General features: G+C 39.9%; 1 protein-coding gene across 4 annotated transcripts in view; it reads left to right on the top strand.

Moving 5' to 3' along the window:
* The window catches only part of KIAA0319 (KIAA0319 ortholog), a 55,439-nt gene extending 28,863 nt beyond the window's left edge, over window positions 1-26,576 (top strand). For 2 of the 4 annotated variants that reach the window (XM_061449593.1, XM_061449592.1), the window contains exons 4-21: window positions 301-484; window positions 2,493-2,597; window positions 3,262-3,359; window positions 3,749-3,836; window positions 4,406-4,498; window positions 5,101-5,233; window positions 7,024-7,252; window positions 9,078-9,201; window positions 10,601-10,733; window positions 11,614-11,762; window positions 14,276-14,427; window positions 15,624-15,762; window positions 16,882-17,041; window positions 17,841-17,983; window positions 19,876-19,998; window positions 21,413-21,503; window positions 23,295-23,386; window positions 24,226-26,576. In XM_061449593.1, coding sequence (XP_061305577.1) covers window positions 301-484; window positions 2,493-2,597; window positions 3,262-3,359; window positions 3,749-3,836; window positions 4,406-4,498; window positions 5,101-5,233; window positions 7,024-7,252; window positions 9,078-9,201; window positions 10,601-10,733; window positions 11,614-11,762; window positions 14,276-14,427; window positions 15,624-15,762; window positions 16,882-17,041; window positions 17,841-17,983; window positions 19,876-19,998; window positions 21,413-21,503; window positions 23,295-23,386; window positions 24,226-24,404 — 2,415 coding nt within the window. In that variant the 3' untranslated portion in view covers window positions 24,405-26,576. The remainder of the gene's footprint in view (window positions 1-300; window positions 485-2,492; window positions 2,598-3,261; window positions 3,360-3,748; window positions 3,837-4,405; window positions 4,499-5,100; window positions 5,234-7,023; window positions 7,253-9,077; window positions 9,202-10,600; window positions 10,734-11,613; window positions 11,763-14,275; window positions 14,428-15,623; window positions 15,763-16,881; window positions 17,042-17,840; window positions 17,984-19,875; window positions 19,999-21,412; window positions 21,504-23,294; window positions 23,387-24,225) is intronic. The other 2 variants (XM_061449595.1, XM_061449594.1) reach the window with 2 other exon arrangements.

The raw sequence follows: 26,576 nt of genomic DNA, 5'->3' as shown, positions 1-26,576 counted from the left end.
GCCTTGAGAACTGATAGCCTTAGTTGTGTTGCAGGTTACCTCATTTTGATAACCATATGAGCATTTCTTGTAAAGCTTGTTGGGGGGGGTGGGGGTGGAATGAATGACAAAACAAATCACCAAAAGCCCCAATCAAAGTCCTCCTGTTTGACTGATATTCTGTGTACGAATAAAACCTCCTAGTAACATGTATCAGTAAGCTCACCCTACATGCTATTTAAAAAAACAGCGTAATTCTAAATCTAGGAATGTGAAGAATGGCTCACTTTTACAATTCTTTCCCTATAATTCATTTTTCAGGCTGTTACGCCTTCCCCTCCTTCAGAGAAAGTGGATTTCTCCCCAGGTGTGTCAGAGAAGACCCAGACTCCTACAATGGCCCCAGAGAATGGCACTGAAGGTGGGATTGTGCTACTTCTCACTAATACTGTGCCATCTGAGCCCATGCAGCAGTTCACACCACCTGTTACTGACGCTAAATCAGGTAATGTTTTAACATAGCTGGAGATCTGAGGGGTACCTGCGGGTTGAACAGTGGGTGGGGATGGCTTTTACGACTGTCAAGCTTCCAGACCGTTGTTAGTTATGAGTTCACTCTTTATCCGAACGCAACATCATCCCACTTCAGGCCTGTAGACCTACAGTAACATTGCAAACTTCAGACTCCTTAGCCATCTGAGGCAGAACTCTGACCAAGTCCATTGTTAGCAGGAAATTATAATCCAAGAAAATACAGCAAAGTAAAAGAAGAGATTAAAAGGCTTTTGAAAATGGGTTAATTTTTATACTTGGTGAGAAATATTTGAGGCTTTCTGCAGTTTTAGAATAGTCTCTTCTAGCCATACTGTTGGTTTTGTGTGACTCTTGAGGATATTGTTCCCTCTTAAACTCTTGAGAAGGGTTCCCACTGTAGTTGTCAGATATTGTGCAGGAACATAGGTGGGACCTGAGGAAGCTCAGCCCTTAACAGGGAGAAGCCTAGCCTGTAGTAAGGGAGAATCTGGCCTCTTCATCCTGAGGAAAAAAAGTTTTGCTCTAATTTCAAGGCTGTGAGAAAGCTTATCAGACTTCCATCTGCAGAGCAGCTTTTAGTTTGACAAGGACATGTATAATCACTATATTCTCAGTAGTTGCAGTAAATTCTGTGTGTCTGTATGTTAGAGTATCTCCTTTCTTCTGCCGAGTTTCCTGCCTCCCTGCGCATCCTGACAATTGGTCAGAAGGGCCACAAGTAGCAGAGAAGTGGTGTTTGGCCCTCTGGTATAGTGAAGGATGTGGACAGTTAAGCGTTTGGGACACTCTTGGCACCCTCTGCCAAACTACAACCTGCCAGCCAGGATAGCAGTAGCAGGTGACAGGAAAAAATGAGCTGCAGGAGATTATCTCTCCAAGGCAATGGATCATCATTGAGTGTTGGTTGACTAGGCAGCTCCTTGTCCTCCTTCACAAGAGGAGGTTGAAGATGGCTCAAAAAGGAGCTTGGAAGAAGAAGCTGAAGGGGAGTCTGTGATGAATCTCAATGTAAGTACTGCTTTGTGCAAGGAATACCTCAAGTTTGTGTGTTATCAGCCCTACAGTCTTAAAAGTCTGGAAGACAGTCACTCTTCTGTTTTGGTCATCACCCTCATCTAGCCATTTTATTCTCATCTCATGTGGAGGTCCAGGTACAAACATCCACTCCACTGGTGTCTAGGGCTACTCCCATGAGCAATTGTGGAGCCTTGGGCACATTAAAATAGTGGTGACAGAAAGTGTGTTGGCAGTGTGACCTCTTCAGTCCGTTTTTAGGCCTGTCAGCTGGCACTGAATACCACCTTGCTTATCTATTCGGAAGTTGTAAGCTGAACATTTAGACATTAGTAAATGTTGCCTTCGCAGAACCTCTGTGCTGTGGATTCCCAATATTAACAGGAAGACATTTAAAACCTTTGAAATACAGGTGTGTGGGAACCTTTCCTGAAGTTGTGCTTTGATACATTTCTGTTGGCGACTGGCTTTGTGGACTTTGCATTTTTTGGAAAAGAGTTTCACAGATGAGAATTGGGAGGGTGTTCCTGGATGGCAAGCACTACAGTTCTAGTTTGGACTATGTTACTTCATTTAATTAATTTTGTTCTGGTGCAGATGGCTTTCCTTGTCCTCTGTAATTGTGTATTTTTTAATTCCTGCACTTCTATCCAAGAAAATTGTAATTCTTTATGCAGAGCAATGTTACCTGTGATATTCAGGAGTAATCAGAATGCTTTTCCCTAAAACAGAAGTAGGGGAAATGACACTTCATGTTTGGGGAAGAAGAAAAATTTTGGTTTGGTAAAAGGTGAAAAATTTGACAAACTCTACAATGAACAGGGAAGGACAAGTGAAAAAATAAGAATTCCTCAATACATAATCAAGTTTGTCAAATTTTGTTTAATCCATTACAAGTAATATTCAAAGATGCTGAATTTAAATCTGTCCATCTGTTAAAACATAATGTATTCATTCTGTCTTAGATACAGTAAAAGAACTTATTGTGTCTGCTGGAGATAACATACAAGTGGTGCTACCCAAAAATGAGGTTGAACTGAATGCCTTTGTTGTCCCACCACCACCTACAGGTGAGTTGAATGGCCTTGGCATACAAGGAGGTGCACACACTACCAACTTGTAAATGCAGACAAGTCCTGATTTATGTGAATGTCTCAGGGTAAAATAATCCTCATCTCCTACTGATACATTTTTTTTTTTTGGTGGCTCCAATTACAAGGGGGGATTTCCTCCTTTTCATTTTGGAGGTTTATCCATTTTTTTTTAGTGGCTTTTATTTTCAGAACCTGAACTCATTAGCCAGATGGTTCAATAGAAAGTCTGTAGTTTCTTCCAAAAGATGAAGTGATCCAGGTTATAGTATCTTGCTGTAAAGGGAAGGAGGAAGTTGCTTCTGAATGCAGCATTTACTTTAAAATTACCAGCTTCTGAACTGCAGCATCAAGGAATACACGTTTCACAGGTATGCAAAATGCGTTCACCTCACATGAAGCTTGATTTTGTGAAGTCAGTTATTTGTGAAGTCCATTATATACTTGCTGTTTTACAATGTTACAAAGCACTGTGGAAGTATGACATGTTTTCATACTGCTTCATTTTACAGGCTTAAACAGTAGCACTTACGATTTCCTACTGTAGCATTTTATCTGGTGGATAGTGAACTTGATTTCTTTGTTTTCTGGGCTTATTTTGAAGGCAAAGCTGATTACTGTTATGCTATGTTACTGCTCTTAGAAACAGCCTACACCTATGAGTGGAGCTTAATCAGTCATCCTGCTGACTATGGTGGTGAAATGGAGCGCAGGCACAGCCAGACCTTGAAGCTCTCTCATGTAAGTGAGCTGTAAGCTCAGGCTCAGTGTGTTTGTGTGGTCCTTTCACAGGAATCTAACCTGTGGGGAAGGGCACCTGGATTCAAGGAGTCTCTCCACTTGCATGTGTCACCAGATCTTTGCCAGATTGGAAGTGTGGTGTGTTTTTTGGTTTTGGGGCTTTTTAGAGTGCTCTAATAATTTTCTAAGGTAGAGTAAAAATTCCTAAGTTTTGGCTTTGTATTTCTCACTTCTGGGCAGTGACTAGTAGCCTTTTGTCTATGTATTTATGAAAGGAGCTCTAGGTTTTAGATATCCAGATTTTTCTCTGTTTACGTGACTGGCAGATTTATGCATACAGCTTTTGTATAATTTGACAGGTAACCCAATTTATTCTGTGATTGTTTCAGTTATCAGTGGGACTTTATGCCTTCAAAGTGACGGTTTCTGGTGAAAGTGCCTTTGGCGAAGGTTTTGTAAATGTCACAGTCAAACCAGGTAAATCAGTTGGCTAAAATAATGAAATTAATTTCTTCAATACAATAGTTGTACAACATGCTTATCTAATAGTCTGTCACTTACTGTCTGCCAAGAGCATCTGGTAGTCCAATCATGCAGAGATGTTGCCTAACTTGGTGTCTGTAAAGCATTTTAAGGAAGTAGAGTTGCTGACTCATTGTGTTTAAATGCTTTCTGGTCTTGTACCCTCCTCAGGCAAGGCTTGAGATAGCATCATGCCACCTTTTGTGGTCTTCTCCAGTACAGCTGGGAGCAGCAATTAGGTGCTGAAGCAGCTGTAGCTGCAAGTTACAGTGTGAAGGTTTAATCTAAATTATACCAGTTAGAAGGGGCTGCAGCAGAGGACTGCTGCATCAGTGCACTGTTCTTCAGCAGCCTTTTCTCCCCCTTGCCCAGAAAGGACAAACAGATGCTGCTGCAAAGCTGTCAATCCTACATTTAAATCACTGGGGACTATTGATCTGTAGAGTCAACACATTAATTTGACCTGGGCTTTCGCTACCTTTATTTTTTCCTTTTTTTTTTCCCTTCTCTCATCTTTCTCACAGCAGTCAGAGTTAACCAGCCTCCTGTTGCCATTGCTTCACCCAAAGTACAAGAAGTTTCTTTGCCTACAACTTCTACCTTCATTGATGGCAGTCGTATGTACTGGGCCCTCCTGTGCTTATATCCTCTATTTTTTGCATACAGTTATAATGTTGTTGTCAATTACACGTGAAATTCCTTCTTTTCACTCAGAAGTTCCCTGAATTTATTTTTGGGATTTGAGTCTAGTTATAAATTATTTTAATAAATTAAAAAAAGTGATAAAATGCAGCCTTCCACCTGGAGACTGAGATGCAACATGTCAGAGGCTGCTGCGTCCAAACAGCAGCTACTCTTACAGTTTCTTCCTGCCCTGCCCGGAAAACCTGTGCCAGCATGGCTGGTGTCATGGCAGAAAGCTGTTATGTAGGGTATGATGAAATGTGATAATTCCGCTCATAATTACTGAGAGCAGACTGTGGAGAGTCTGAGACTGATTTTAATTTGTGTGTGTGTGAAGAATTTTTTGTTTGTTTAGATAAACTATACCAAATGTAGTTTGGAATATGTGGTTTAACAGCTATGGTACATGAAATCTGTTCAAATGTACTTGAGAAGATAATTGTAGAAAACAACAGGGATCAGTGCATGAAAGACATTAGTATTTATTCCAGCAATTTCTGCAGGAAACTGATATGTTTTTCTTTAATGAATATAGAAAGTGTTGATGATATGAAGATAGTAAGTTACCACTGGGAGGAAATTAAAGGTCCTTTGCGAGAGCAGAAGGCGTCTGCTGACACACCTGTCTTACACTTGTCTAACCTTGTTCCTGGGAACTACACTTTCAGGTACCTGCACAGATGCTTTCCTTTGAGGTTTTAACTATTTCTGTGATGTCAGCTAAATGTTTGTTTCTCTTGTGCTCACATGTACCTCCTCAAACAAAAAAAAACTTAATTTTTCTTCTGCATGCTTTTAACCTTCATTTTGTGCAGTAGAGAGACATAGGGAGCAATTTTATTAAAAAGTGCTTGCAGTGATTTTTGTGATACTGGTGTAGCGATACGTTACAGCACAAAGTTATGCAAAACACCCATAACCCCCCCTGCCCCTTCTATAGAAGTTGGCAAGTGTGCTGAGATGAAACTGCAGTCAAGCTGTGAAAGTCATCCCCTGAAGGGTGATGTCAGAGAGAACAATATTGGGAGACTTATCCTTGCAGGGCTTTGTTGTCTGCTTGTTTTAATAAGGGTCACTCTGTTCTTCATAAAAGCCATTGCCTTGCTACTGGTTCCCTCTGTTCATTGCTAAAGCTGGATTGTGTCCAGCAATGGAAGCAACATTTTTGGTTCTGAGTGCTTTAATTAAAATCAGAGTTCATTTTCTGAGCTTTTTAACTTAAAGCCTAACCTGCACAGAGGCAGACTTCCTGCTGATCCAGCCTGGGCTATTTGAATGCCGGTACGCAACAGCCTACTAGTTAATATATTGTTTATCAGTGTAACATCAGCAGAATGTTGAAGTTAGCATACATATATGTTAAATGGGATGCTTTGCATAAGCTTCAACAAAAATTGCATAACTTCAGCTTCTATTCTGTGTTCTTTATTGGTATTGTTCATATTGTACAGTGGCAGAAAGGAGCATAGGATTTTTTTCTGTATTAATAAGGGCAGAGCTTGCTTTTACAAGCAATGCTCTCAAGTGTGTTCTAAACCTTAGGGAATTAAGAAATCACTTTCTGTATCTGTGCACCTCTAGGGAAGGCTAAGGTACTTGAACAATAGAGCACTGTGTTCAAACTTAAAGGAAATGAGCTGGTCAAAAAAATTCAGTGTTCCTAATACACATGGATATGCACCCACTGCAAAAGTATTTATTCCCTAAAATGAGCACTAGTTTTGTTCTACTCGGGAAAGGCTTCGAGTGGTTCCCTTCCATGTGGACAGCAGTATGTAGTTTTCAGAAGAGGCGAGTTAGAGATACAGTCAGTTACCATACTGCTGAGGGCAGACTTCTCATCACTTTTGGCTGTCTGCAGCAGGCTCATGTTAAGATGATTTGTCATTATGTTTCTGAGAGGCAGTAGTGGGGTTTTTAAACCCTGTACTTTTTTAGTTTTGTGACTTGACATCTTCAGAAGTGTGAGCTGCATTAAAATTAGTGTCACAAAGCAGTAAGAATTTAAGAACTGCTAGTGCGCTATAAGCAGGGCTTCTGAACATCAAGAAGAGTAGTCTTGGATGTAGGTGTTAACTGGGACTATTACACTGTGGCTGATGAGTCAAATCCCTTGTTTTTACTAAGTAAGCTTTTTAAAGAATTTGCAGTGAAATCTGTTTGATGAAGTTGCTGTTGACTTCAGGGAAAGGATTTCATGTGGGATCCAGTATAGCTAGGCCTTTTATTATTATTTTCCATAAGGATTGAAAGCTGTGGGAATTTTTAAATCGGTCTTCTGAATTTCTTTCCTACCTCAGTTGTCAGATGTGTTTCTGAAGCAGAAGTTTGTATAGTATAATCATCGGGTCTGTCTTAGGTGATGCTCAAAAAAGTGCCAGGAAAAGTTAACCTTTGGACTTAAAACTTAACAGAAGCCCATCTTAACAGATTTCCAATACTGTTTTTCCTGTTGTAGACTCACAGTGATTGATTCAGATGGAGCAGCCAACTCTACCATTGCATCTCTGAGTGTCAACAAACCAGTGGATTACCCACCTATTGCCAATGCAGGACCTAATCAGGCAGTCACCTTGCCCCAGAACTTCATCACGCTGAATGGAAACCAGAGCACTGATGACCATGAAATTGTCAGCTATGAGTGGTCACTCAGTCCCAAAAGCAAAGGAAAGGTTGTAGCAATGCAGGTATGCCTGTTTCTCCTTGCTTAGGATTGGAAGGCTCTTTTATTTTTGCATCTAACACGAGCAAGCACGTACCTAAGTAACTACTCAGAACTCAGAAGCACTAGAATATCTAGTGTGCTGTTAGTTTTTTTTTTGTTGTTGTTGTCATCATTCCTCTCTGATACATTCAGTGCTCATTGTAGATACTACTTTTAATTCCTTCTCTCTCTTATCATACCTTGAGGCTTTTTCTCATTCCTGCTGTTGTTGCTCCCTGGTGGTTTGGAAAGATTTCCAAGTTCACAATGTCTGTCCTTGGACCCTAGAGCTCCACAGGCTTCCATCTTCTGAAACGCTGGACATGCTGAAAATTGGTTTTGTGAGAATGTGGAGGATGGTCAAGGTTTTATTATAACATTTCCTCCTGGAGAAAGTAGGACTCAAATAGAAGCTTAATTTTGCAAGTGAAAGATGGCAAGGCTTTTGATAGTGTTATGCAGCCATGCTCTTTGGTGTTCTTTGTATGCTCACTAAAACTTAGGTTTCCTATAAAGGCCATCTAAATTTATTCTCTTATTTTCATGGCTTTTTTAATCTGAGAAAATGTAATAAAAATTTTCAATGAACTTGCCCTCAGTTGAAGAGTCTTGTAACTCTGTAGCCAGTTGAGGTAATTAACGTAATGAAGCCCGTTGAAACTCAGAAGCCATTTTTTTTGAGGCCTGATTTCTGCAGTGTTGCAAATGCTTTAGACCTTCCGAAATTGAAAGAGATCACTTTGTAGCTCTGTTTAGGAAAGGAGTAATATTGATGAAAGCCTATACTGTAGAGGTAATTAGGAAACTATGGAATGGCTTATAGCATTTAGCATGACAAAGATTTTCCAAAAGCATCCGTGCAGCCTGAACTTGTAGTTTTCAGATACTGTTCAGCCTTAAAGCAACTTTCCTGGAAAAAGGGAATGACTGTTTGAGGTACCTCATTGGGTATGTAATGTGGAAATGCAAGAGCATTTTACAGTTTCTTTCCAAGAGCCTAGTAATCTTTTTCATTTCCCTAAAGCTGAGGATGCTGGTCTCAGATGTGTTACATGGTATCCATGATTAGAGGGCAATTTAACAAGTACCTTTGCTGGTTAGTTAATCATTAGTTCTCATTATCATATTTGTAAAAAAAACCCCACCTAATTGTGTTGTGATTTGTTATTCCTCATGTGAGAGATGCCACTTTTATTTTATTTATGCTAATTTTATTAGCAAAAGGACCTATAGCTGGTCCCAGTCATTTTATGAGTTCATAATGGATATTAACTAATATTGCTGGAAGAGTATATTCAGGACAAAGTTGTCTTGTTTAACTTGTTTTTTCCATAAGCCTCTCTGGCTGGGATCAAATCAAGCTTGATTTCGCATTTAACAATTTTCATAAATATTATATTAAAGAATGTCATGATGTTTGGTTTTACAGTATCTCAAAGGAAATGGAATAAGATGTAGTAATTTCTGTCAGTCTTTAATTTCCTAATTGAAAAAGTTAATATCCCATGTGTTTCACAGTTATTGTGGTTCAGAAACAATGCAGCAATTACACTAGAAGATATTAAAGTTTATTGTCTATAAATATTTCTCTGGGTTGATAGGGACAGTTGCAATAGGGAATGCATACATCTGTACATCAAATTTTCAGTTTCCTCTTTGTCTACAAGATGCTTAAACTGCTTGCTCAAGCACTGTATTGATGAATTAAAACAAATTATATTTTTTCTTCATAATTGCTCTGTGATATCTTTCATATTCCATGAGCATTTCTGTTTATCTTACGCTCTGTCTTTATAAATGTTGTGTAGGGAGTGCGAACGCCTTACCTCCAGTTATCTGCAATGCAGGAAGGAGATTATACCTTTCAGCTGACTGTCACAGACTCTGCGAGGCAGCGGTCCACAGCTGAGGTCACACTGATAGTACAGCCTGGTAAGTCAGCTGCAGGCATGTCTGGGTCCCTCAGGGGTGGTCAACCTGATGTCTTAGCACTGTCCTGGAATACATCATTTCCCCGCATTGCACCACTGAGATGACAGTCCGAATGTCCTGTATCCCTGCCTCAGGGACTCCTCCACCTCTGTTTTCTGTCAAAGCAAACATTTAAAATAAGTGTAGGGTCATAGAAAGTCCAGGTAGTGATCCTGAAGGCTCAAACTGGCCTGATTATGTAATGCAGCCTGTACAGGTATGTCACTGTCTGTCTAAAAGCTAAAATGGGACTCTTGTAATAGTCTACAAAGTATGTTTTGCAGAGTTGTTCAGAGTATCAGCCAGTGCTTTGCTCAGTTTCCTTATTGTTTTGCAGTCCTCTTTCGAGAATCCTTGTGTAGTTTGAATTCTCACTAGAATTGCATTGTACTTTTGAGGGAAAAGTGTCAAGCAATGAATTTTCAAAGGCGGCAGCTTTCACACACTTGTTTAGATTTGGGAGCTAAGTGATGAAAGGGCCCAAATGGTCTGGGACTCATGAGATATCTTATGCACGCACTCCCTTTTATTTATTTATTTTTTTTACTGTGTCTGCCTGTTGCATCCAGAGTAGCCTGTTCTGCCCATCTGAAGGTCTTACATTCCACCATGGGGCAACATTTTATCTTCCTGTTGTTGCTTACATCTTTTTGTAGATCACCCCTTCTGGGAAAACTTCACAGTGGGCATTTACTGTGGAAATCAAGAATGTGAATTGGAAGTACAGCTTACGATGGTGTCTTTTAGACTCATTGTAGGGTGGAACTAGAAAGGTGTTATTGAAAGATGTTATATAGAAGTCAGGTCTAAGGGTAAATAAATATTCAGGAAAATGGTAGAATTATTAGTTTTACAATGCCAGAAAAGCATAGGCTGAAAACACAATAATAGGTTATATGTGCCTGCACTAAATCTAAAAGGCTCTAAACTGGCATTAACTTAGTGGCATTGTGCTGACCTTGAGCAGCACAAAACTGGGCCAGTATCATCTTCGCAGGCAGAGGCCTATATTTGGGTGGGTGGTTTTGAAGTAGTAGTGGAACCAGGAAAATACCCCACTACTCTTGTTATGAAACATTGCATATGATGCATTGAGCACACTGCAGAACTTTGGGAGCATGTACTTTTAGATATGACTGTAAAAAAGGGAAGTATTTGCTGTGGGATTTGGCTTGTTGCAGAGCTGGTCTCACCCACCTAGTATTTTCCGCTGGCTTGTGCACATTATGCTTGTGATTTGTACCTTTGAGCCAATATATCGAATTTGTTATATAATATTCTGTGTAAAATCTGTTATGATTGACAGTCCTTGCCAGTAGCTACCTAGAAAATGTCATACACCAACTATTACTTTTTACAGAAAATAATAGTCCTCCAGTAGCAGTGGCTGGCCCTGACAAGGAATTGACCTTCCCAGTAGAAAGCACTACACTGGATGGAAGCAAAAGCCAAGATGACCAAGGCATTGTCTTCTATCACTGGGAAAATATCAGGTATCTAGAGATTTTACAGATCTCCAGTAGAATAAAGAAGGGAAAGTGATTGGGTGCCAGAACCTCTTACACAATTGTGTTGGGTAATTCACTGTTGGAGAGCTGTTTTGAGGATGTTCCTGCTCAGGTAGTAATAGGGTGATAGGAATTTTAAGTTCAGCTTAGGCAGAGATTGCATAAGTCTTCCATATTTTGCACTGTGTCACTTTGAGGTTTACTGTTACCAAATTAAGCGAAAATGATGGGAGCTTCCATGTCTCCTGTTAAAAAGCAACTAATGGGTTTGGGTACCCTCCTGAAATACAGAAAGTTTTCCCATCAGTGCTTAGGACTAGGATTTCTTGGTCACTTGTTTGTTGGACAATAAATTGACAATCTGTTTAACCTGAGCTTTCAATAGTCGGTGACACTCTTGAATGATGATTAAAAATGTTTGACAAAAGTTTAGTTGTATGCTTATGTGCAAAACTAATTGATCCTTAATAAAAGGACAAGGTATTAGTGCATCCATGGTACAGGAAGAGGTTTTTTTGGCAACATGCAGATGTTGTAAGTGGCTCTTAAAGCAACAGTCTTTGGATGCTCCCATGAAATAGTAAAGTGGGGAGGTTGAACTTCTGGGGTGCATTTTCTAATTTTCTAATAAATGAGTATGGAATGCTTGGGTGCTTTGTCTTCAAAAAAATTGGTTTATTAATTCTCTGAACTAAACTCATGCGTCATATAGTTCTTTAACTACCTGTGCTTACAAGGGCTGGTAAAACTACAATATACATAAAAGCAAATGACATGATCAGTGCTGCTGAAAGAATAATTTGGCTGTCTATGTAGGATTTTATTTTTTTTTTTTTTTTCCCTTTCCTGGGATGCTTTGTTTCAGTGGACCAAGCTCTGTACAGATGGAAAATGGCAACAAAGCAATAGCAACAGTGACTGGTCTTCAGGTTGGTACCTATCGCTTCAGGCTGACGGTGAAAGACCAACAGGGCTTAAGCAGTGCATCTGTGCTATCTATTACTGTGAAGGAAGGTAAGCCTAGTTGCTGCTGCTTAGAATACAGTAGGCGACTTGCCAGTTAATTCAGTCACTAACAGAATATATTTGGTTGTCATGTTTCAAGGGTATTCAAGAAGAGTTAACTGCTATTTTGTTGTAAAGTGTATTGTGAGTGATTGGTAGCATTAATTTCACTTACTGCAAGCTTTTTTGAAGTTAAATATATGCAGAATTAGTTGTAATAAGAATGCTTAAAAAATATTATTTTTGACCCTACTACACTAGCGTGTGTCTACTTCATTGAGAATAAAATGAAAACATCATTTTAAAGTTAAGCTTTGAGCAGAAAAGCAGTTTTACTGTGGCTTTTAAGTGAGGTCTCAGAGTATACCAATTTCAACTTAAAAACTTAGCATTAGCAGACCTGTATTTATTTGGGTTTTTTTTATATAGGTAAGCCGTTGCTATGGTGGGGGTTAATTATTTATCCTCCCCGCCCCCCCCCCCCGAAGCATGCTGTAGAAGTGGCTTTAGTATAATAATATCTATTGTACAAGATCATAGAATCGCCTAGGTTGGAAAAGACCTTTTATGGTCATGGAGTCCAACCATTAACATAGCACTGCCAAATCCACCACTAAACCACTCCCTAAGTACCATGTCTACACATCTTTTAAATCGCTCCAAGGGTCGTTGGCAACCTTTTTAGTGAAAATTTTTGTATTTTTTTTTTTTTCATGTCCAACCTAAACCTCCACTGGCATAACTTGAGGTCATTTTTTCTCATCTTATCGCTTTCCACTTGGGAGAAGAGATTGACATTCACCTCACTACAGCCTCCTATGAGATAGTTGTAGAGAGTGATAAGTTCTCCCTTGAGCCTCCTTCTCCCCAGGCTAAACAATCCTTGTTCCCTCAGCCACTTCTCTTAAGATTTGTGCTTTAGACTCTTTGGCAGCTTCATTCCTGTGACAGAGGTACTGTCAGGTACTCCTCAACAGATTTCATAGTGTGTTGCATTCTCAAATTTGCAGGTGGTGACAATCCAACCATCTTTTACCTCATGTTGTTCCTTAGGTAGTGATTTCAGCAATCTCCATAGGTCTATATGTCCCTCTAAAGAAGGTGGCATAATATGTTTCAAATCTTGTTTGTTCCAGTGCTTGGCTTTCTGTTGCATACCTTGATGGGTTTTTTTTAGAGGGGACTGGTGTACTCTGGCTCTGCAAGTATCTTACCTATACCATTTATGAAATGATAATAGAGCTGTGTCAGAATCTTAGCTGCTGACTTCTTGAAAATGGAGTAGAGGAGGAGAATCACCTTCCTTGATCTGCTGGGCATGCTCCTTTTGATGCAGCCCAAGACACAGTTGGCTTTCTGGGCTGCAAGGGAACACTGCTGGTTCATGTTGAGCTTCTTGTCAAGCAACACCCCCAAGTCTTTTTCTTCAGGGTTGCTCTCAATCCTGTCTTCACCAAGCCTGTATTGGTGCTTGGGATTGCTCCAACTCAGGTGTTGCATATCTTGGAGCAGATGGACTCAGTTTTACCCACATGCATCATTGGTTAAACTGTTCTAGAATTTCAGTTAGGTGTTTAGTCAGAAACGTATGACAACAGCTCTGCCCAAATGTGTCTCACGTTTTCATTCAGACTGTGACGTGGAGTCACAGTATGTACTGACAACTCTCACAGGTTCAATATTAAAAATATTCACTGGTCCGGTAGCCAAGTTAAATCAACTGGTTTATTTGGAAGAGACAAGATCGTCACTTGTACCACAGAGAACTCTGTGCTGTTCTAAAGAATACCTACAATGCTAGCCAGTGCCCTGGAGATCTGTCCAGAATTGAATAATTTATGTCAAATCTAATATTCAGACTGGCAAGGTATTTCACTCAGCTTCACAGCTTCCTGGAGCTCTGTCTTATCAGTTGTGTTTTAAATAAAAGTCAGTGATGTCTGGTTTCTGGAAAGAGAATGCGTTCATGTTTCTTCGTTGTTTTTTGGCTGTACTCCCAATGCATGCCTTCATTTCAGTGCTAGAGGTAAGCAAAAATCATTTGTGAACTGGGTTTACTGTAAGTTTCCCAATTAACATTTGCCTGTGTGAAGATACAATGCCTTCCACAAACTTCTGTTAGGTAATAAGTGTTTCTCAAAATGAGAACTCAGCATGGTGATCTGTGGACACATGGGCTGTGTTTCTAAAGAGGCAGAAAATCTTTTTACTTGACTGAGATCTGATGCTTTTGTCATACTGTAAATAGCTTACCCACAATGCTTTCTGAAAAAAATCTTTTTGTATGGTACCTCTTATTGGTATTGTCCTCATGGTGCAGCTCTGCTTCTGTCAGGTTGTAGTAATTCTGGAGCCAAATTCTATATACCCACTCATTCTCTCCTTGTACCTTTTTAAACAAGATTCTGTTGTTATTGCCTGTAATCCTCGGGTAAAGAGTTGCAGTGTGGGTGTATTTGCAATGGCCTGTCACATTTCACATGTTTTGAAAGCAAATCCTTCTCCGCTATTTCTATGGCTAGAAAACAACAGTCCACCCCGGGCACATGCTGGTGGGAAACATGTTCTAGTTCTACCAAATAACTCTGTTACCTTGGATGGCTCAAGGTCTGCTGATGACCAGGGGATCGTGTCATATCTGTGGATTCGGGATGGTCAAAGCCCAGCAGCTGGGGTAAGTTTCTTGAAGGTTGTAACAAGTCAAATTCTGCTCGTTATGCATGTAGCATCGCTGCAGCAGGGCAGGGCAGGCAAGTATGACTCATAAAATGCTCTGAGGCATGGTGTCTGTTTCTGGTTTGTCTTCCCTGCTCTCTTTAATGCTTTGGTTCAAGGGGCTTGTGATATTTTCAGTACAGCAACAGAATATGGTGTCTAAGTAAGAGAGCTAGTTGAGAAAGACTTGAAATGTAAGAATGAAATTTTGCCATTTTAGGAGTAATGGGTGATAGTACCAAGCTAGTGTGTCTGAGAGAAAAATCTTCTGAAATCCAGATACCCTAAAAGTGGAAGGGTCTGAGATAGCAAGAAGTACCGATAAAGACTAAGGAATTGTGTCTGGTACCAGATGAGGTGAAACTTCCAGTTTAAGATAAAAATGATGTGTGGTGCTAGATCTACATACACAACTGGCAGATCACAGTGAATAGGTTGGGTCATTAGGGCAGTGGAGTCTGTTAGTCTGCTCTTCAAGATGGGCAGACAGCAAAAGTACCTCTTGATAAACTGAAGTTTGTGTCAGCTACTGTAATGTGATAACTTTTTCTGCTTGTCTGCACAATGTTGTGTACAGTCCTTTGCAGTCAGGAAAATAGTGACAAATTGGTAAGAACCAGGAAAGGAGAAACAGCAAAATGATAGCAGAGATTCCAGAAGCAATTCACATGAAGGTATGAGAAAATTTGAAGAGGTTTAGCTTCAATATATAGCTGGCAGAGGTGATAGTTGGAAATACATGGACTCCAAGGAAAGAAAGTAATTTGAGAGTGAAGAAAGCAGAACTAAGGATAATGGAGTAAAGCTGAGAAATAATAATGTACCTGTCTCAGATTTTCAAGTAGACGAAAATCTACTTGAAACCATGTTTCTGCCTGGTTTGGGTTGGGGTTGGTTTCTGTGATTTTTGTTTTGTTTTGTTTTGTTTTTTCTGTTGGTTTTATTAAAATATTGATACTGTTCAGACACCTTTATTACATGTCACTTCCAAATTTGTATTACTTTGCCATAAAGTGTGAGTAGGTCACATTTATCCCAAAAGCAAAGCAAGAACTCACACTGTCATACCAGACACCTTACTTTGATAGTCACACCTTCAACTTTCTCTGTAGCTATAATCATCCCAGTACTAATTTTGGTTGGTTTTTTTTCCAGGATGTGATCCATGGCTCAGACCATGAGGCAGTACTGCAGCTAACTAATCTGGTGGAAGGAACATACATTTTTCACTTGAAAGTAACAGATGCTAAAGGAGACTCAGATGTTGATTCAGCAACTATTGAAGTGCGGCCTGGTATGACAATTAAAAGGTCATCGATACGTTGTGAATACCTCATCTTTGCTCTTCTTTTCACTTATTTCAATGTTGACAAGATTCTGTCAAGTTAAAACATAAAGCAAACAGGTCTCTCCCTACCTTCTTCTGTTCTTTCAATAGGGTTGAGTGTGTTAGACATGTCAGGATTCTTAACTACCTTACTGGAAGCATTTTGGTTTCTTTTTCCTGGTTATTAATCAGTTTGGACAATAGAAAGAGATGGGAGCTAAACATTAGTTTAGGTACAAATGCTGCAGTTGTGTATTTGATGAATGAAAGTGTGTTTTTGTGCTTCTTTTCCCTCTTTTCATCTTGAAAGACAAAAACCTCAAAGCATTTCAGGGGTTTTTAAGTTGTCTTTTCATAGTTTTAGTATTGGTCGTGTATAGACTTATTTTCAAAAGCAGCATAAATGCCTGTGTGCTGGAAGGATAAGTTGAGGTTTCAGGAAACGAGCCTGAAATCTTTGGTCTGTTGGAGATTTCTTTTCCGGTTCTTGGAAAATGATTTTATTTCTGTTCCTTGCTTTATTGTTGAATGTAGTCACAATAATTGGCTCAGGATTCTCCATGGATGTTTGTGAAGCTTGTTTTGTTTGCAAGGCACTCTAGAAGTCCAAGTATTATTTAACAGAACCCTCAGTTTGTGAAGAGAAACATATTTGGTATTTCTGAAGTTGACCATTCTCATTTAGACTTGCTCACAGATTCTTGCATACTACCATATGATTACATCTTTACCTCCTTTTTTTTGTGTGTGGTAGCCAGTAGTAGAAAACTAGCAGGGAACTGAAAACTTAGACTCGCCTAGTGCTTCCCTCTGAGACCTTAAGATGACAGCATTTAGGAGAACAAAAGTTGATATTCTGCACAGAAATGTGTTCATGCTAAACACGCTGAAGTGCTTTCTTTGAACTGATAACCTCAGTTGCTGTCTTAGGACCCACCAGGCTTGTTTCAGTACTTTTCTAAGAACACAAAAGGGCTGGGTTACAAGGAGTATGGGCCTTATGCAGGAAAATACTGTATTGTCTTCAGTTAGTACTGAAATATTGTCCAGGCTCTGAAAGAACAGCATGTTCTTTTTTTCTGTCAGATCCCAAAAGAAATGGTCTGGTGGAGCTCATTCTGCAAGTTGGAGTGGGACAGCTGAGTGAACAGCAGAAGGACACTCTGGTGAGACAACTGGCTGTATTGCTGAATGTTTTGGATTCAGATATCAAAGTTCAGAAGATACAAGCCTACTCAGATATAAGGTACAAAGATAACCTGCTGTGCAAGGAAGATTTGTGATTTTCATTAACTCACAGCTCATAATGACTTGTAAAATAATCTTTTCTAAGATGAACAAAAAAAAAAAAACTATGCTCATAACTCTAAAAAGTGAATTTTGTCTGCTGTGGTAGAAAATTGATGAAGCTAACTCTCTGGAGGCTCAGAACTGAAGTGTTTTGATTTTAAAAAGATTAAAAATTCTTTGTATAGTTTACTCCTTTAAATAAAGCACATGCATGTATTTCAAGATCTTTGTTCCATACACTATTTTTCCCAAATACTGGATGGAGTGAGACAGACTTTCTTACAGTGAAGCAAGTACTGCTTATATTCAAAGTAAGGTTCCAGCAATATCTGATCAAACCTGGTTTATTCCCATCTTCTATTTTCTTGCTGGCTACCTTGCTCTGAAGTTCAGTTTCCTAAAGATACTCAAACTGCCTCAGAGTGCTTTGGAACAGGTCCTGGATGAGAGTGAGGAAAGCAAATGTATACATACTTCTCTTAAAGCAGGAGTCAGTAGGACCAAGGAGAGAATTATATTTTCTGTTGTCACCTTTTGTCTGTGAAAATGAGAAGCCAGAGAACTGCTGGTCTCCTGGCTCATAATGAAGTCCATGGCATTTGGATGGAGTTGATTGATCCATGGACGGAGTTCCCCAATCTTTTATCAGTGGTGACATTTGCTTTCCAGAAACAAACAAAACCAAAGGCTATAAACTAATGCCTGACAAAAGTGATCTTTGACAGCAGTCATGACCTTAGCTGTTCTTTCTGCAGCACCGCAGTTGTGTTCTACGTGCAGAATGGGCATCCTTCCAAGGTGATCAAGGCATCAGATGTCTCACGAACTCTGCATGTGCAGCTTTTGAAAGAGAAGGCTGACTTTCTGCTTTTTAAAGTCCTGAGGGTTGACACAGCTGGTACGTTTTGGATTGTACTTGCTCATTTCGGAACTTTGCAGGTATGTGGCTAGCACGGCGCCTGGAAACAGTGCATGAAGGCCTTCTGTCTGCCACCTGGTGTCTGGTTTTGGATGTAGCTTTCCAAAAGATGATGTTGAAGATAAAACTGAAGATGCTTGTTCATTTGTGGTAGACTGGTGCCAGTTGTGTTCTTTTAAAAGACATCATCAGTGACAGCATGCAAAAGCACAATATCTTAATCTGGTCTTTATCAGGAAAGCCTGGGGAATGAGGATAGAGATACTTGACTTATACCGTCTTTTGTTGGAAGATGGGAAAAGCTTAATATATCCATATTATAGAATGTTTAATGTTTCTGATTCGTTGCAGGCTTTTAGTGTTCAGTAATAGGTTTGTAACGTAATGTCATGGTTTAAGCTCAGCACCATGCAGAACTCTCTCACTCTTCCCCTTTCTTCCCTCCCCCTGGAGGGATGGGGAGGAGAATTGAAAGAATGTAACTCCCATGGATTGAGATAAGAACAGTCCAGTAACTGAGGTATAGCACAAATTACTACTGCTACCACAAATAGTAATAATGATAAAGGAAATAAGAAGGGAAGAGAATACAGTACCACCCGCCGACCGATACCTAGCCCAACCCAGTAGTGAACTAGCCCTTCTGGGTAACTGCCCCCAGTTCTACATCCTGGGCATGATGCGCTGTGGTATGGAATACCTCTTCAGTTAGTTTGGGTCAGGTGTCCTGTCTCTGCTTCCTCCCATCTTCCCCTCCTCCCTAGCAGAGCATGAGACTCAGAAAGTCCTTGGTCAGACTAAATATTTGAGCAGTAACTAAAAACATCGGTGTTATCAGCGCTGTTCCCAGGCCGAAAGTCAAAACCACAGCACTGCACCAGGTACTAAGAAGGAGAAAAAATGACTGCCACTGCTGAACCCAGGACAGGTAACTTGTCTGTTACCAATCAAAATGGTGAGGTGATCACTGGTATAACTACTCTTCTAATACTTGCAATGCAGACAGGCCTCTGGGGTTTCTTATAATGAACTTTTTATTTTGCCCCAAAAGATGCTTGAACTTCTAAGCTTATTTTGAACTTCACTAGTAAAGTGCACCCTTTATGATACTCAGATATTGCATATATGATTTCTCCATGATTTAAAATCAGAACATAATGATACAATCACAAAGTGAGCTAGCTCTGGCAGTAAAATAGTCATTGATTCTGTAGTAAATACTGTCTTCATTTACCTGTTGAAAAGAACTTTTGTTCTATTGTAAATGTACTTGGATTACTAAAATGTGTAGAGTCACTTGAAAATATGTATTAACATTTTTCTTGACGTAGCAGATCTTCTACTCTTAAGTTTTAAGGGGAATAACTTTTCATTTTAGTCTGATCTGATGCATTAATCTAGCAATAGCTACTACTTATAAGCCTATGAGGCATTAAATGTTCTGGCCTTGGATGCCGTAATTCAGCTTTGAAATACTGAAGTGCACTCTAGTTTATTGGTATGATGCTTGTCTTCTGATACCTGAGAATGCTGTTATTCCCCAGTTCTGAGGTACTTAGAAGTTCTTACAAATTTGTCATAAAGGATCAGGTCTGAATTCCACAACTTCAACTCTTTATTTCTGGTTAGAGTAATCTGTTCTTGACTTGCATACAGTTTCAATATTGTACGCATAAGATACATATTCTTTACAGCCTGCATTCTGATGAACTGTGAATCTGTTTAGAACATAACATCAAAATAAAGGGAGATTGAAAAATAAGAGAATATTATGAACTAGATGCTTTACCACCAATGTAGCCTCACAGTAAGAGGATGCATGAAAAATTGTGCATTTATACAACTGACCCTATGTTTGGTTTTGTTCTTAGCTTGTCTTTTAAAATGCTCTGGACATGGACACTGTGACCCCATAACAAAGCGCTGCATTTGCTACCAGCTGTGGATGGAAAACTTGATTCATCGTTATCTAAGTGATGGAGAGAGTAATTGTGGTGAGTTTGGGTGGTACAGAATGTATTTCAAGAATAACTCATCATCTTGTGAGACTGTTGTTTATTTGCTGTCAGAAGGGGGAGTACTTTGGAAGTAGATGCTGAGGGAAGACTAACACAGTCTGTTTGTTTTCCAGCCAAGCAATATCTTTCTGTAGAAAGATGTCTTGAAATTATAATGTCTTTACAGTAGTAGCCCATATTTAAAATATTCTAAAAGCTTAAATGATTAAAAGTACCGCTATTTGAGGAAAAAAGCATGAAAACTTTGTCATAGGGGGAAGATCTTGGGACAATGTGGGGCCAGTTGGAAGGGTTGTTGAATAGTGTGGGCATTGCAAAGCTTTTTGAGTAGTGGTCATCTGATTGTTGCAAAGCTGTAAAAGAGACAACAATTTAAATCATTTTAGTGGGTGGTTGATGCTTCTGTGCCAAAAGGTATGATCTGACCTAAGGAAAGAAAACACCAGTGTTCTGGGCGAACCAATGTAGTCACCTTTAATACCTCAGCTTTTTAGAATGATTAATTTCACAGTTTCTTTTGGTTTGCATGTTGCACTTGGGAAATGAAGTTTAGTTTCACCAGCTTAATTGTGTCTGCATTCTGTGGCACACCTAACATACCAGCTAATCCTTTCTATTTCAAATATTTAATAGTTCTAATTTAACTAAATGGGTCTTCTACTTAAGTTCAAATAAAGTACTCTTAGTACTGTGCAGGCTTGGAGACATTTACTTAGCAATGCGCTAGTCTTCAAGTAAATCTGTAAACGTTTGAGGAGCTTGCTACAAGCCATTAAGTAACCATAGGCCATGTGTCGGTCTGTTGATGAATGAATGCTAATTGACCAACCAAAATGAGACAGTGAGTTTTAAGCCTGAGGCTGGGACCTCCTGCAGCCTTGCCGTAATGCTGTTTTGTTCTGTAGTATAACAACACCACTGAAATAGTGAGTATACATATGATGGAGTTCACATTCTTGTACTCTCTCTGTGCCCTTCTCATGTTTTCATGGATTTACAAATGGTAACCATGGAGGTAGAAGGATCTATCTCTAATCAGCTGCTCTTTTAAAGCACTACTAAAATGCCAGCCCTAGAGTACACCTATGTTTATTTCAGTTAGAGAATGACAATTGAGGTGCTAAGCATTCCCTCTTAAGTTCCCACGTAGACTTCAGGTATCTTGGAATGGTAAAAGGTATTGGAGTGGAAGAAGATTTTCAAAAGGGCACTTTTGGTCTAGAAACCTGAGAATTTTTAGGGATTCTTCTGAGAATGTGAAGGTGCCAAGTTCTCCGAAGCTCCTGTTGCCACTCCCCATTCCTCAGGATTGGCTATTCTAATAGACTTGTATTAGAAATTATCCCATTCATATTATTTTACAAATATGTTGTTGTATTTCTTTTTTCAGAGTGGAGTATACTCTATGTCACTGTATCTGTTTTTATTTTGGTTGTGGTCATGGTAGGGCTTGCCTGGCTCTGCATCTGCTGCTGCAAAAGGTATGTGATTTGGGGGGGGGGGGGGTTAATGGGGTTATATGCAAAAACTGCACACAACTACACACAACATTTTAATCCAGCCCTTAGGACTAAACCACTGAACTCTTTTTTACAGACATGTGAGGAGCTTCCAGTGTCTGTTTCTTTATGGACACATTTTTACTGAAAAAAGGAGTATCCATTTGTGCCTCTGTGCTCTTCTGCGCTTTGAAAAACACAAAGCTGATATTGTAGTATCCTTCATATTAAGATGTAATTTGCTTTAAAATGTTGGGAGTACACTGCAGATCTTCATGGTCTCCCACTGAGTCTTCCAGTACTCCATGCTAAAAAAAAAAAAAGAGGCACACCCTGAAAGTCAGTGTTGTAGGAGTATTGTAGGCTATAGGAAGGGAGCTGCTCCCAACCTGGTGTTTCCCTTAGACAGGAATGGTGGACATGGTGCATGCATCTGGCTGACTGGCAAGGAGTACTGCAGAGATCTTCAGTTACTCTTTCCTTAAACAGTTTTTCCTGCTACTGTTTGTCATTCTCCTCTCTGGTTCCCTCCCCCCCCCCCCCCCCCCCCCCGTCTTTCTTACTGAGCTGATAAGAAATTCTCTTTCAAGTGACAAGCCCCTGCAAGTTCTGTCACTGGAGGAAGTGTTCTTGCTGCTTCTTAAAAAGCCCAGTAAATAGATGGCTTGTTCAGCTGTTAGCAAATATGAAAGGCTGTCAAAATATTTCTGGATTTTCACTTTTTCCTATGGTTTTGCATTATGTAAAGGGTGCTCTTTGAAATGCGTAAGAGTTGATCCTGGTTTCCTTTTTGTGGTTGAAGAAACAATGTAGTCATTAGAAAGGTTTAAATAGAAGTGTTTTCTGTTCTAGCCCCATAGTGTAGCATGGAGCCTCATAATCTTGCGTGTTTTGATGAGAAAGGGATTATTTGTGGAAAAGTTGTGGGTACCCCATCTCTGGCAGTGTTCAAGACCAGCTTGAATGGGGCTTGGAGCAGCTTGGTCTGGTGGAAGATGTCCCTGTCTGTGGCTGGGGTTGGAACTAGATGATCTTTAAGGTCCCTTCCAAACCAAACCATTCTATGAATCTATGATTTCAGCTGCTTCTGTCCTTTGTCCTCATGTGGCTTGTGCCAGAGGGTGAGGGCTGGTTGGTACAGGTAAGTGTAAAAAAAGAAAAAAAAATAAAAAAAAGGAGGAAGGAAATGCTGCACAGGACAGAATGGCAAGAGATGCCCTTTGCCTTGTGGAAACTACGAGATACCCTAATCCAAGATTTGGCTGGATTTTTGGATGTTTTAAAGCCATTGCCTACAAACCATTATGGCTTTGTCTCTGCATGTGTGTATATGAGGGAGCCAACTTCCATTATTGTTTGGGTTTCTTTGTAAGCATAACCAGACAAGCACCAGTTCTCTCAGTTAAGAGTCGGAGTGGGAACACCTAACCAATTCTTGAAGAAATTTTATTTGGAAATGAATGTATGTCTACCTTGTTATCTAGTTACTATATACTGACCTTGAACAAACTGAACCCTGTGGCCTGGGAAAGCAAGTCAGTCTTTCTTGCTTTCTTCATTTTTTTAAATCAGAGAGAAAATCAGTCTAGACCAGAGAATATAGTTTTAAGCTTCTTTATAGAGGTATAAGCTGGAACAACTCTTTAAATACAGGCAAGAAAGTGCGATGAGGTTCTGTATATTGGGATACGTAGTTATGTTTACAGAAAGGGAAAACAGCAGATTTATGTGTGTATACGAGAACCAAATGTCTTTCTGGTACATATCTTTTAGCAGAAAGAGAACGAAGATAAGAAAGAAAACAAAATATACCATCCTGGATAACATAGATGAGCAGGAGAGAATGGAGCTACGACCCAAATATGGCAAGTGCGATCTGTTTTAGCTGTGAACTTACCCACCAAGTTTACAGTCAGTATGTTTGAATTGACACCTGCAGTCAGGAGGAGCCCAGAAACTGACCTGCAAATCTGGGAATGGCAGAGGCAACCATGGAGAATTAAATGGTTGAGGGAGTATCCATTTCTCTCATGATGCCTTGGGCTCAGCCACTGGTCTAAGCTACTTTGTTAACCTTAATTTAGAACATCTAATTGTCATACAGACTTTCTCCATGTAACCCCTTCCTCTCCTGCACACACTTTTTTGAGCTGGTTTTATTGCTGTGCAGCAGTTCCCTCCTGGCCCAGAAGCATCCTGTTAAATATCAGCAGACTTTAACTGCTGTCCTCTTTTCACATGTATTTTTTTGTTTACCAGAGTTTCATTTGTTAGCAGGGGAAACAAAATCACCCTGAGAAACTGCTGTCTTAAAAAAACAATGTTTATGTAGAAATCATGACCTTTCATTGCTGCTTGTGTTAATCAGATAGTTCAGTGGACAGACTAATTTCTGGATTCAAGATATGAAAAGTACATAGGCTATGTACCAAGATATCTAATTGGTTCAAATTTAATGCATATTCTCGCATTTCAGAGCTACAGACTGATGAGCCTGTAGTGAAGTCAGAGGAGTATCTGTCTGATACCTCCTAGGCCAGTTTTTATGTTATTGGTGGCAATGGTGCACGCTGTTATGCGGGATTGAAGAGAATGTTTTCACTTGTACTTCATGTCACAGCAGAAGAGAGGATGGTTAGTTGTTACATAAGTTAAACGTTTCTAATGAGCTTGTTTTACTTTTTTTTTTTTTTTTTTTGGTCAGGTATAAAGCACAGAAGTACAGAACACAACTCCAGTCTGATGGTCTCTGAATCCGAGTTCGACAGTGATCAGGACACTATCTTCAGTAGAGAAAAGATTGAAAGAGAGAATCCTAAAACCCTCATGAATGGATGTATCAGAAATGGGGTTTCCTTCAACTACAGCTCCAAAGACAGATAACTGAATGAGGGTAAAAGCACAGAACACACTGATCCAACACATCTGAAACATGTTGACCCACCTGGTTTTCCAGAACAAAAAGCTTCCTAAAATATCAACTAATTGCGGATTGAAAGGGGAAATTTCTGTCACGGTTAAGGAATGAAAGGAGGAAGGACTAGATGGTCAGCTAACTCCTCTTGTCACCATTACAGGAACGAGGAAGAGCACATCTTACTTCTTGCACATTCCATGATGAATGTTTGTTTAAAACTTCAGAAGGCCCTTTTACCTGTATCACTGCTACAGACTAGCCAGGGCTGCTATGGAACTAACAATGGTAACTGAAATGCGTAAAGGTTCATGTACTGTGCTCCTGTCTTTTTCTCTCAGAGAAGCAGTGTGATTACGATGCTGACCTAAACCAGCAAAAGCCAATACAGATAAATTCCCTTACAACTACAGAGAGCAATATGTGATCATAGGCTCCATCTTTGTTTTCAGTTTAAGTTGAGAACACCAAGACAGAGCATTTTTAGTGCATTGTATTTATATCTGACTGTGCTTTGTGACTTCCTTTTCTAGGTTAGTGCTCATCAGATGGAAGTGTCTTCTTTTCAAAGAAAGCTTACACTTAGTAGTACACTTAATCAGCTGTAATGTGATACATCTGTGTCCTGTAGGATGCAATGTTCCCTGTATTTACATAAAAAAATATGATGCCTGCAGGGAAGTCCAGCTGTCCAGGTTGCTTCTGTAATGATGAAGGTGCTTTGGCTCTCTGGTGTCTGTCACATTCAGCCAGCAAACAGTAACAGAAAGGCAGGAAAGATGTGGTGTAATGCACCTTCAGAAGCATTTTGAGCATCTCAAATAGCCTTTTGCTTAGAGAGCACTTCTAAAGAGCTCTGGACCTTCTAAGACTGAACCATCAGCTGAGACAAGTTTCCATCTGTCAGCCTCAGTGCTCAATTAAACAATGTGCCAGCCATTTGTGTACTGAAATGCTTGTGGTGAAACAGCCTATGTGGAGCAGGAGGTTCAGCACCTACATTCATTGTCATGAGAATTGGTACTGGGAAAAGTTTTAGCTTGAACATTAGGTTGTTTCACTTTTTCCTCTGTGGCTATGCAGCAACTAGTTGTATTGACCTAAAGAGATCCCTTTAGGTGCTTTGGAAGGGTAGGTATATTGGAGTTCCAGTGTTCACAATCTGGATAATTTCTTTACAGTGTGCTTGTTTGGCTTTAAAGCCATGCCCCCAGTACTGTTCTTGAAATTTCAAACTGAAGACCTGGCTTTTGTACTTAAGCCTCACTTGTGGCAGCATCTGCGTCAGTGGAACTGGATGGCTTCGATGTCAGCCTTCTCTGGGGCTCCTTTACTGACATGCTGGAGTCTTGGGCTGAGCTGGTGGAACGATGTATTCTCTTGGAGAAAATATTCCTCTGGGAGCATTTTTGGACAGTGTTTTTGGTTTTAACACTTATTTTTTTTTTTTTAAAATCTTGTGGTACAGAATCCATTAACAGAGAAGTATGGAACAGTATAGAGATCACAGGGAGATGAGAAAGGTCAGGTAGAGGACATAGTTCACCTCCATCATAAGAAATAATTTGGTAGGGAATTTTGGGTCTTTCTCCATCCTTTTGTAGAAGTCCGTCACAACAGATTAGTTGGGTTGAACACTGTGGCTTCTGTGCTTCATTTGTTAGTAAGAATTGGGCAAAAGTCAGACAAACTGTCTAGGTTGGAAGGAATCAGTAGTCAAAAGTTGCAGCAACATGGCATGCTTGTAACTGGTTTCATACTTTTGATTCTCACATGCAGCCAGCAGAAGTCCCTAAGGTTATTAGGGCTGCACTGAAGAGTATCTATCCTGTGCCCAGCCCTGCATTTCTCTGGAGAGCTGAGTGTGGCTGCAGGAGTCGTAGCGGTGGGAGAAGCTCTTCAGAGCTAAAAAAGGCTAATGCAAGCATTTTCCATGTTTTGTCCCGTACCCACCAGCAAGATGCAGTATAAATGGTGTGATTTGCTTTTTTCAGAAGCCAAGTTTTAACTCTGTATGGGGGTTTTAGGCTCTTTATTGAAAAAAATCCAGCTTTATCTCACCTTGCCCCTTCTTGAGTGTGTGAGTGTATGTATATTTTTAAATAACTTGGTCAATAAAAGCAAGGTCAGCTTCTGATGTC

Source organism: Pezoporus flaviventris, unplaced genomic scaffold (assembly GCF_033815535.1).
Source record: "Pezoporus flaviventris isolate CSIRO_AGI_PZ_B2104156 unplaced genomic scaffold, CSIRO_AGI_Pfla_v1 ptg000007l, whole genome shotgun sequence".
Classification (NCBI taxonomy): Eukaryota; Metazoa; Chordata; class Aves; order Psittaciformes; family Psittacidae; genus Pezoporus; species Pezoporus flaviventris.
Note: the sequence above shows the minus strand (reverse complement) of the source record. Positions and strands in the feature narration are given on the sequence as shown.